At 44.1% G+C, this 12,266-nt stretch overlaps 1 protein-coding gene across 7 annotated transcripts in view; it reads left to right on the top strand.

The window, feature by feature from the left end:
- The window catches only part of LOC100552359 (phospholipid-transporting ATPase ID), a 121,605-nt gene that overhangs the window by 77,858 nt on the left and 31,481 nt on the right, over positions 1-12,266 (top strand). For all 7 annotated transcript variants that reach the window (XM_062966491.1, XM_062966493.1, XM_062966492.1 and 4 more), the window contains 6 exons: positions 1,752-1,917; positions 2,042-2,230; positions 5,635-5,750; positions 5,994-6,158; positions 11,598-11,709; positions 12,121-12,226. In XM_062966491.1, coding sequence (XP_062822561.1) covers positions 1,752-1,917; positions 2,042-2,230; positions 5,635-5,750; positions 5,994-6,158; positions 11,598-11,709; positions 12,121-12,226 — 854 coding nt within the window. The remainder of the gene's footprint in view (positions 1-1,751; positions 1,918-2,041; positions 2,231-5,634; positions 5,751-5,993; positions 6,159-11,597; positions 11,710-12,120; positions 12,227-12,266) is intronic.

Here is a 12,266-nt window from a genome sequence, read left to right as displayed (position 1 = left end):
TACAATAATAATAATAATAATAATAATAATAATAATAATAATAATAAATAATACAGGAAAATAATACATGTAGTAATAAATAGAGTAAAATAATAAATATAATAATAATAATAAGATTAGAGCGAAATAATAAATGTATTATTAATAATAATAAAAATAGAGTAAAATAAATGTAATAGTAGCAACAATAATAGAGAAAAATAATAAATGTAATAATACCAATAATAATAGAGAAAAATAATAAATGTACCATATATTCTCGAGTATAAGCTGACCCAAATATAAGCCAACCAGGATCCTCACCCGAGTATAAGCCGAGGGGGGCTTTTTCAGTCTTAAAAAAAGGGCTGAAAAACTAGGCTTATACTTGAGTATATACAGTATTTAGAAATCCACAAATATACATATTGAAATGTATTTCTATAAAAGATACATAGTAGAATGTATTTTAACAGATACTGGTTCCTGGTCAGTAAATGTTGACAGATGTAACAATAATAATATAATAATACTTTATTTTTCTATCCCGCCACCATCTCCCGGCAGGGACTCGGGGCAGCTAACACGCAAAAGCTCAAAAATACAGGAAAAGTAAAACAGTTAAAACATATTGCAATAAAAACACGGTAAAATCGACAGTTATACAAAACAATTACCTTAAACAAAACAATACATTAAACCATAAAAACAAAATACATTAAACCATAAAACCTGTAAACAGATGTAAACATTTCTCTCATCTTAAAGAGCCATTGACAATGTAAACACGTTGTTTTTCACCAAAAGTTCATCAGGTCAGCAATGTCAACAGTTAATCATTTGTCACAGTTCTCAACAGCAACTTTTAATTACAGTTCCTGAATGTAGTTGTTTTCCAGGCCTCAATATTTTAGAATTGTGTCTTCAGCCCAGTTAGGCCCCATTCATACACCATTCATACAATTCCATTCAAACCATGCATCATATGTATCCACAACACATTGGATCCCATTTGAGCTGCGCACGCTGTGTGTGGACCCTCTGTGTCACTCTGCAGGATCTTGCTAGCAAAAACCAGACCACTCTCAAATAGGTTTGGTTGGAAATGGCTGTATTGCATGTATCTCCATAGAAAGAAAGACTCTACTGTGTTGTCGAAGGCTTTCATGGCCGGGATCACGGGGTTGTTGTATGTTTTCTGGGCTGTATGGCCATGTTCCAGAAGTATTCTCTCCTGATGTTTCACCCACATCTATGGCAGGCATACTTCTCGAACATGGCCATACAGCCCAGGAAACATACAACAACCCAAAGACACTACTGATATTTTATGCACTCCCAGTGCTTTCAAAGACCATCACCCCACCCTTGTTCCCGATCATAGAATCATAGAATAGTAGAGTTGGAAGAGACCTCATGGGCCATCCAGTCCAACCCCATTCTGCCAAGAAGCAGGAAATCGCATTCAAAGCACCCCGGACAGATGGCCATCCAGCCTCTGCTTAAAAGCCTCCGAAAGTTCCATAACTTTGTCTCCGACACCCTCTGCTGGCCCAAGCTGTCAATGACAATGAAAGTTCCACAACTTAGTCTCCACTGCCATCTGCTGGCCCAAACTGTCAATTTCAAGGGGAGAGTTTATGAGATTCTCAGGATTTCAAAGGATGACCCTGACACTCTGGGAGCCGAGCCCACCTTTGGTCTCCAGTCAAAAGGGAGGCAGGTGGAGAGACGAGAGCTTTCGGCGTGACACCACTCCTTGGGTTTTGCAGAGCTCCTCCAAAGTGGACTTCTCGTTCAACCCGCTGGCCGACCCCAAGTTCTGCTTCTACGACCACAGCCTGGTGGATGCGGTCAAGCGAGGCGACCCGGCCACCCACCAGTTCTTCCGCCTGCTGTCGCTCTGCCACACGGTGATGCCCGAGGAGAAGAGGAAAGGTCAGCGGGCAGCCTAGCCTGCAGCCGGGTGGGGAGGGGACAATGCAAGCTATGCGGTCGGTCAGTGATGCAGTGTCCTTCCCACCTTCCCTCCCTCCCTCCCTCCCTCCCTCCTGTGATGCAGGGATGCTGGTCTACCAGGCCCAGTCTCCGGACGAAGGGGCCCTGGTCACGGCCGCCAGGAACTTTGGCTTCGTCTTCCGCGCCCGGACCCCGGAGACCATCACGGTGGTGGAGATGGGCAAGACGATAGTCTACGAGCTGCTCGCCATCCTGGACTTCAACAGCGTGCGCAAAAGGATGTCCGTCATTGGTGCGTGTTCATTCACGTTGTATATGCCAAGGGTTGAATTGCAAGGTGCATGTTTCTGAGAGAGGCCTTTGCAGTTGGTGTGCTCATTGATGTGAAGGAAGGCTGCTGTTTGAGCCTTTGATGATTGGGTGTGAAAAAGGGGGGCCCTTTGGACAGGAATTCTTCCCAAAAGTTTGGAGGGAGAAGATCTGTCCCTGAAGGGATGTTGAGGGGGAGAGGGGCGGTGACCCTTTGGGGGGGTGAGTGGGGGCAAACACAGAAGCATGCCCGCAGACCACTTCATGCTGACCGTTGCTCCTGTCAGGAATACTTACTAATGCAAAGGTTATTTTTATTGCAATTTCCAGTGTGAGAGGGTATATCAGAATTTTTACAGAACTTTTATACAACGAATGACATTAGACATACAGACATACAGATTATATGTAACTACATTGGATTCTACATCCTACCATCCATTTATTTATTTATTTGCAGTATTTATATTCCCCCTCTTCTTTCTCACCCCGAAGGGGACTCAGGGCGGATTACAATGCACATCTACATGGCAAACATTCAATGCCATCAGACAAACAACATACAGTAGAGACACACACAGAGGCAATTTAACATTTCCATCTTCATGAGGGTATGCTGGATTCTGGCCACAGGGGGAGCTGTTGCTTCACCGTCCACGAGTGACACCGAGTGCTGTACTTCCTCATTCTTTTCCGTGTGCTGCCGGCAGTTTTCTGGTGTTGTAAATTAGTTAAATTTGCCTCCCCGCATAAAGCGTACCTAAATTTACTACTTGACAGATGCAACTGGGCCAGGCTGTGGCGCAGCTGGCTAGTAACCAGCTGCAATAAATCACTACTGACTGAGAGGTCATGAGTTCGAAGCCCGGGTCGGGTTAAGCCCCCAACCATTAAATAGCCCGGCTTGCTGTTGACCTATGCAGCCCCAAAAGACAGTTGCATCTGTCAATTAGGGAAATTTAGGTACGCTTTATGCGGGAGGCTAATTTAACTAATTTACAACATCATAAAGCTGCCAGCAAAGCACGAGGAATGGAATGAGGAAGTACAGCCACTAGTGGACAGTGAAGCCACAGCTCCCCCTGTGGCCGGAATCGTGAAGCTGGAAAAAAATGTTAAAAATGCCTCTGAGTCTGTCTAATGTATGTTGTTTGTCTGTTGGCATTGAATGTTTGCCATATGTGTGTTCATTGTAATCCGCCCTGAGTCCCCTTCGGGGTGAGAAGGGTGGAATATAAATACTGTACATAAATAAATAAATAAACAAACTGTATTTCGGGCTGATTAGGTAAACAGTAAGCCGAGCTATTTAATGGCCGGGGACTTAACCCGACCCCGTGCTTCGAACTCATGACCTCTCGGTCAGTAGTAATTTATTGCAGCTGGTTACTAGCCAGCCGTGCCACAGTTACGCTGGCTAACAAACAGACATGTTGATTCCATCTCAGTTTCCCGACAGATGTTGACTCTTCTTGATTAGTGTTAGCAGACACAAGGCTCGTGTTGACATCTTTCTCAACATAAAGAACCTTGTAAACAGTTCCTTAACTTAAAGAGCCATTGTCTTTGATTAATGTAAACAAATTGTTTTTCCCCAAAAGTTCATCAAGTCAGTAAATGTTGACAGATGTAAACAAATGTAAACAATTCAGCAAGCAGGCAGTTAGTCATTGCAACTACTAGATAAACACAGATGTCTATTCTAAACAGTGTAATGAGCTGTACAAAGCACAATATAATAATAATAATAATAATAATAATAATAATAATAATAATAATAATAATAATAATAATTTTATTCTTCTATCCCACCTCCATCTCCCCGTGGGGACTCGGGGCGGCTTACAGATGTAGAACAAAAGTACAATAACATCAGGAACTGAACAACAATGCAAGTGAAAATTTAAAAAGACATAATAAAATGACAACCATTAATAAAACACAGGTTAAAATACAGGAATAGATGATGGTTCAAAACATATGTTGTACACAAAATGTATATTAGAGCATCATATACATATTACATTCACAAAATCAATGCCTAGTCCTATGGTATATCACGCAAAAGTATCTTACTAAATATCATAAATCAATAATAATAATAATAATAATAATAATAATAATAATAATAACTTTATTTTTATATCCCGCCCCATCTCCCCGAAGGGACTCGGGGCGGCTTACATGGGGCCTAGCCCAATACAACAGTATAATAACAATAACAGAACAATAACACAATTATCCCAACAATAAAAACATGATGATATAAGTCTCTGCAGTCCTAGAAGGATTTACTGCGAACTTAATTTATTTTATTTATTTTTATTTATTTACAGTATTTATATTCCGCCCTTCTTTCTCACCCCGAAGGGGACTCAGGGCGGATTACAATGAACACATATATGGCAAACATTCAATGCCAACAGACAAACAACATTCAGTTTTAGGCAGACACAGAGGCATTTTTAACATCTTTCCAGCTTCACGATTCCGGCCACAGGGGGAGCTGTTGCTTCACCGTCCATTGGTGGCTGTTCTTCCTCATTCTTTTCCTCGTGAGCAGTTTTATGGTGTTGTAGATTAGTTAAATTAGCCTCCCGCATAAAGCGTACCTTAAATTTTTCCCTACTTGACAGATGCAACTGTCTTTCGGGGCTGCTAGGTCAACAGCAAGCCGGGGCTATTTTTTTTTTTAATGGTTGGAGGCTTAACCCGACCCGGGCTTCGAACTCATGACCTCTCGGTCAGTAGTGATTTATAGCAGCTGGTTACTAGCCAGCTGCGCCACAGCCCGTCCTTAAAGGCAAACCGGTTCAGAGTCTCTGCAGTTCTGGAAGGATTCCTCAGGACTCCACAGGTTTATAATCAATATTAAAGCCAAGGAAACAGAATCAATGCTGATGTAGATCCCGAGTAGCTGGTTATTGGCTGGAGTAGGTGGTAATATAGCCATTTACAACTGGTTCCCGGGTTTTATTCCAGTTTCAGTAACCTTTCTTCTGATAAGCGGCAAATGTTTTATAATTTCTTTTATTGATGGCTCTGCTTCAGGTAATATGTTCGCAGTATCAGTATGCTGTTGTAGATTTTGTAATGCGTCATTGCAAACCTTAATATTTTTGAATGGTGTCTTCAAAATTATTGGCTCTCATTCATTCATGCCCACGCCTTTCAAATCCACATTTATCAAATCTGGATATTTGAATGCGATTTCCTTCATTTTGGCAGAATGGGGTTGGACTGGATGGCCCATGAGGTCTCTTCCAACTCTATGATTCTGTGATTCTGTTATCATGCCACTCCTTGCTGGGCCTTCTCTGGCCTGGGCCATCCATCCCTCCTCCGTCCATCCATTTCTCAGTCCCTGCCCGACTTTCCTCTTCCCAGTGCGCTGCCCCAAAGGCAAGGTGACCCTCTACTGCAAAGGTGCGGACACCATTCTGTACGAACTCCTGGATCCTTCTTGTGGACCCATGAAGGAGAAGACCACCTACCACCTGGATGTAAGTGGAACCTCCCTGTCTTGCTTTGGTGCCTCCACTGCTGACCCCTAAGTCCTCCCTACATGCAAGGGGAGAGCATGAGGCCAAGATGACCCCTCCACTCACCCAAACCCTCTGGAGGGTCTGGCCACCTCCCTAGGAGTCCTGGAAGGGCAGTTCTTGGTCCAGGGCCTCTTGGCCGAAGCCATGGCTGTCCATCCCTCCAGCAGCTGACCCCTGCCCTCTCGGCCCCCGTCTCTCTAGGAGTTTGCAGGGGAGGGTCTCCGGACCCTGGTGGTGGCCTACCGGACCCTGGAGCAGGAATACTTTGAGAACTGGCAGAAGCGTCACCACGAGGCCAGCACTGCCCTGGACAACCGGGAGGAGAAGCTGTCCGTTCTGTACGAGGAAATAGAGAAAGACCTCATGGTATGGAGGGTCCGGGGAGGGGGGGGGGGAGAATGCAAGGGGACGGGTGGGGTGGCCCATTGGGCAGTTTCGGCCGGGAAGGAGAGGCTAAAGCAGCTTGGCCACTGCCCTCACAAACCACAGAATCATCAAGCTGCCACCCTCCAACTGCCTTTAGCCAGGCACATTAACAGAATGCCCATCCAGAGCTCCTTCCCTCCTCATGTTCAGGTGGGATCTCTTTTCCTGCAGTTGGAGCCCATGGCTCCCTTGTGTCTCCAGAGCAGCAGGAAACAAGCTCCCAACAAGCCCCTCTCCTTTGATGGGGGGGGGGGGGGCATCACCAAAGGAACTGCTAAGGCCAGCGGCCTGGCACTCAGGCCCATAGCTCAAAGGGCCGGTGGACAGCCAGAAATGGGGCCATGCTGCACCAGTTCAGTAGTTCTGCTTGGTCAGTTGCAGCCCCGAATCCAGTTGGGTCTCACCAAGGAGTAGGAGTAGTAGAAATAATAATAATAATGTGTTGTCGAAGGCTTTCATGGCCGGGATCACAGGGTTGTTGTATGTCTTTCGGGCTGTGTGGCCATGTTCCAGAAGCATTCTCTCCTGACGTTTCGCCCACATCTATGGCAGGCATCCTCAGAGGATGCCTGCCATAGATGTGGGCGAAACGTCAGGAGAGAATGCTTCTGGAACATGGCCACACAGCCCGAAAGACATACAACAACCCAATAATAATAATAATAATAATAATAATAATAATAATAATAATAATAATAATAATAATAATAATGCGGTTTTCTGGCATTGTATATTTCTGCCGCTTCTGTGACTGTTCATTTGGGTTTTGATGATTCCGTAGCCCACTTGTCGATGGATGTACAGAATCAGCAGCATCCACCGCGGTCCTTTTTATCCTGGGCGACGACCGAGCCAGTATAGACTTCGTTTGGGTTTGATTCTCCATAATGCTAATGGGTTAGGTGCTCTTGGTTGTGCTCCTCAGCTGAGGCCTCTCTGGCTTGGTTGGACCTGCCGGTAGTTACACTACTGCCAGCACAGCCCTCAGCATCCTCGGAATGGCTAAGCCCCCCCACCACGTCAAGGTGGCACCAGTTGCAGACCGACGAAACCAGCGATCATATCCTCAGCTGCTGTAAGAAAATTGCACAGACAGACTACAAACAGAGGCACAACTATGTGGCCCAAATGATTCATTGGAACTTATGCCTCAAGTCCCACCTCCCAGCAGCAAAGAACTGGTGGGATCACAAACCTGCAAAAGTATTGGAAAATGAGCACCATTGCAAAGAGACTGTGGGACTTCCGAGTCCAGACTGACAAAGTTCTGGAACACAACACACCAGACATCACAGTTGTGGAAAAGAACAAGGTTTGGATCATTGATGTTGCCATCCCAGGTGACAGTCGCATTGAAGAAAAACAACAGGAAAAACAGCCGCTATCAGGACCTCAAGATTGAACTTCAAAGACTCTGGCAGAAACCAGTGCAGGTGGTCCCGGTGGTGATGGGCACATTGGGTGCCGTGCCAAAAGATCTCAGCCGGCATTTGGAAACAATAGACATTGACAAAATTATGATCTGCCAGCTGCAAAAGGCCACCCTGCTGGGATCTGCGCGCATCATCTGAAAATACATCACACAGTCCTAGACACTTGGGAAGTGTTCGACTTGTGATTTTGTGATATGAAATCCAGCATGTCTATCTTGTTTGCTGTGTCATAATAAAATATAATAATAATAATAATAATAATAATAATAATAATAATAATAATAATAATTGGACACAGGCGGAACTGGACAATTTGGACAGAAAAACAAGAAAACTCATGACCATTTATCATTCACTGCACCCTCGTAGTGATGTTGACCGTATATATCTGCCTAGAAGATCCAATGGCAGAGGACTCTTACAAGTAAAACAAGCAGTCAAAGAAGAAGAACATGCCCTGGCAGAATATGTAAAGCAAAGTGAAGAACCTGCTTTGATTGAAGTCAAAAATCAGAAACTCCTCAAAGCACAGCAGACAAAAAAACCAGTACAAGAAAACCGCACTACAAACTAGAGCTGACAGCTGGCACAACAAAACATTGCATGGAAAGTTCCTTGACAAAATTGAAGGAAAAGCTGATAAGAAGAAGACCTGGCTCTGGCTCACGAATGGGACCCTGAAGAAGGAGACAGAAGGCCTGATCCTTGCAGCCCACGAGCAAGCCATCAGGATAAAGGCAATTAATAATAATAATAATAATAATAATAATAATAATAATAGAAGACCTGGCTCTGGCTCACGAATGGGACCCTGAAGAAGGAGACAGAAGGCCTGATCCTTGCAGCCCAGGAGCAAGACATCAGGACAAAGGCAATTAATAATAATAATAATAATAATAATAATAATAATAATAATAGAAGACCTGGCTCTGGCTCACGAATGGGACCCTGAAGAAGGAGACAGAAGGCCTGATCCTTGCAGCCCAGGAGCAAGCCATCAGAACAAAGGCTATTAATAATAATAATAATAATAATAATAATAATAATAATAATAATAATAGAAGACCTGGCTCTGGCTCACGAATGGGACCCTGAAGAAGGAGACAGAAGGCCTGATCCTTGCAGCCCAGGAGCAAGCCATCAGGACAAAGGCAATTAATAATAATAATAATAATAATAATAATAATAATAGAAGTCCTGGCTCTGGCTCACGAATGGGACCCTGAAGAAGGAGACAGAAGGCCTGATCCTTGCAGCCCAGGAGCAAGACATCAGGACAAAGGCAAATAATAATAATAATAATAATAATAATAATAATAATAATAATAATAATAATAATAATAGAAGACCTGGCTCTGGCTCACGAATGGGACCCTGAAGAAGGAGACAGAAGGCCTGATCCTTGCAGCCCAGGAGCAAGACATCAGAACAAAGGCAATTAAGGCCAAGATCAAAAAATCAGCCGATGACCCAAAATGCAGACTGTGCAAGGAAACCCACGAAACCATTGATCATCTCCTCAGCTGCTGTAAGAAAATCGCACAGACAGACTACAAACAGAGGCACAACTACGTGGCCCAAAGGATTCATTGGAACTTATGCCTCAAGTCCCACCTCCCAGCAGCAAAGAACTGGTGGGATCACAAACCTGCAAAAGTATTGGAAAATGAGCACGCAAAGATACTGCAAGATACACGCAAAGATACTCCCTTTACATGGAGCCAGGGCAATGCAAGTGGGATCAAACTGCATTCGTTCCACAGTGGAGATGCCCCCTAAGTGCCAGCTTATGCCATTCAGCATTCGAACCCAAGTGCATTCACGGCAACCAGAGCAGACCCATTGGCTCAGCGCCTGAAGGGATGACTCAACTCGCAGATAAATCCCACTGAGTCAATGACTCTCCTCTCAAAGGGAGAAAGGGAAGAGATCACGCTTGTTGCACATTCCTGCATCAAGTAATTTCTCCTTCCATGTTTACACAGATGACTAAGGCGGCCAAAATTATAATTAGTGTACAAATTATAATTATAATTAAACACACAGCTTGTAGAGAAAGTGATATTAAAAATACCAAGAGAATTAAATTAAAAACAAACAGGAATCTTAGCTCAGACAGCAAAGGATGAGTCATGCTGAGCCTCTGACAGCTGGGTCTGGGGGGGGGGGCACAGGGCCCCAATCCGGGCAGAACACAAAAGACCCTCGGCAGGCAGTGTCCATTCACCCACCCATTCACCCTGAGACGGCTCCTTGGCCTCTCCAGAAGCATCTCTTTCTCTTGGTCAGGGGTCCACTCCAGGGCTCCTGTCCTGAGGTGGCATCGCTCTCTGGCCAAACAGGGAGGGAACTGGACCCAGGTCTCGAGGCTCGTGGTCCAGCACTAGAGCTGTAGACTAGCTGCTTACGAATGGCTTGATCCCATTTGAACGTGGACTCTGTTAATGTGGGATTTGTGTATTAGTAGTGTTTAAATGAAATTTGTGTCTAGCATGTATTGCGTCATCCAGGAAATGCTATAGTGTGTAAAGAGTTAATTTGGTAAGAAGCTGTATTGACCTTGGATAGGTGGCTGGAGCCAGAGAGGAGTGTCCAGACTACAAGTGTGTTTGTATATTGCTGATTGCATCAGATGAGTTCTGTTCTGCCTGCTGAGAAGATCTGTGCCAGGGGTCCCCAAACTAAGGCCCGGGGGCCGGATGCGGCCCTCCGAGGTCATTTACCTGGCCCCGCCCTCAGTTTTATAATATAATATATTGTATATACATATAATATTGATAATAATATTACAATGTAATACAATATAATACTAATAATAATGCCATATAATGATATTAATTATATGTTCTATAGTACATATAATATTACTAATAATATTACCATATAGTGGTATAGTTCAATATAGTAATATATAATGCTAATATTGTGCTATGCTAATAATATAATATATTGTACTAGCTGTGCCCGGCCACGCGTTGCTGTGGCGAAGTATGGTGGTATGGGAAATAAAGTATTGAGGAATTGGTGGTAGTTAAGGTAAAGAATCCCCTGGGCTGAGCGGGTTGCTAGGAGACCAAGTGAGCGGAGCTTAGCCTTCAAACTGGCAGCAATTGGATAAAAACAATTATTCCTCTCCCTCTAATTAGGACTTTATTTTTCTTTTCTTTTTGTTGTATCAACCTAGAGGCATGGATGAGGGGTTGTGCTGTCAATTTTCGAGGTTGTGGGGTGTTTACTTTTGTTGTTTTGTCCGCTGCCGTGATACCATCACTCTTTTATATATATAGATGTACATATAATTTGTAAGCCACTCTGAGTCCCCTTTGGAGTCAGAAGGGTGTGATACAAATGTAGTAAATAAATGCAGTAAATAAATAAATAATAAATGAATAAATTTTAGACTTAGGCTCACTCAAAGTCTGAAATGACTTGATGGCACACAACAACAACAACAATCCTAATTCACTTGACTATCTCATTGGCCAGAAGCAGGCCCGCACTTCCCATTGAAATCCTGATCAATGTATGTTGGTTAAAAAATTTTTTATTTTTAAATATTGTATTGTTCTTTCATTTTTCTTGTTGTTGTTGTTGTTGTTGTTGTTGTTGTTGTTTTTGCACTACAAATAAGACATGTGCAGTGTGCATCGGAATTGGGTTTTTTTTTCCAAATGAGAATCCGGCCCCTCAACAGTCTGAAGGATTGTGGACCAGCCCTCGGCTTAAAAAGTTTGGGGACCCCTGATCTGTGCTGTTGGTCTAGATTGAAAGTCTTATGTCTGTCGTCTGCAAGTCTGTTTGTCTTGTCAAGTAAAACTTTGTAAATACTTTTACATCGTCTCTGATGTTCCTTCGTTCTGCGCTCCACTGACGTCATTCATCTGCTGCTACGCTGTGCGCACTACTCTGACAGACTCTGCCTGCCCTCTTTTTCCCTATCCTGCAGCTTCTGGGGGCCACGGCTATCGAGGACAAGTTGCAGGACGGGGTCCCCCAGACCATCGAGATCCTGGGCCGTGCACAGATCAAGATCTGGGTGCTGACGGGGGACAAGCAAGGTACGGCAGCGGGGCAGGAAATCGGACAGGGGTACATGCGATTTTTCTGTGCAGGGGTCCAGATTTTTATTCAAAAAGTCTCAAAAGGTGTGCCATTTATGTAAAATGTGCACTGTTGACTTGGGATGTGGATTCCTCATGCAATATTCCTCGTTGTGTTTTCTGCACAGAAAGCTGTGTTTTGCACAAAATTCTCCTTTCCTGCAGCAGCATATACTTTCTGTCTGGGTTTTTGTGCAAGACAATTTCTAAAGAGAAAGGATTCCCACCACTGCCTCCTTCTCTGGGAATGACTCACAAAAGGTCCAGGCCTTGAGATATGGAAGCCCCCCCACCTCCCCCATGAATGGATTGGGGATGGTTCGTTTTGTACCCATTCAATCTCTCTCTTTTTCTCTCTTTTTTGTGCAGAGACGGCGGTGAACATCGGCTATTCCTGCAACATGCTGTGCGACGACATGATGGACATCTTCATCATCCAAGGCAAAAATGCAGACGAAGTGCAGAAAGAGCTCAGGTGAGCCCGCTTTGCCCCCTCCCCAAATTGCTCCGAAGGG

Source organism: Anolis carolinensis, unplaced genomic scaffold (assembly GCF_035594765.1).
Source record: "Anolis carolinensis isolate JA03-04 unplaced genomic scaffold, rAnoCar3.1.pri scaffold_21, whole genome shotgun sequence".
NCBI classification, from domain to species: Eukaryota; Metazoa; Chordata; class Lepidosauria; order Squamata; family Dactyloidae; genus Anolis; species Anolis carolinensis.
This window is presented reverse-complemented; position numbering and strand designations above follow the sequence as displayed.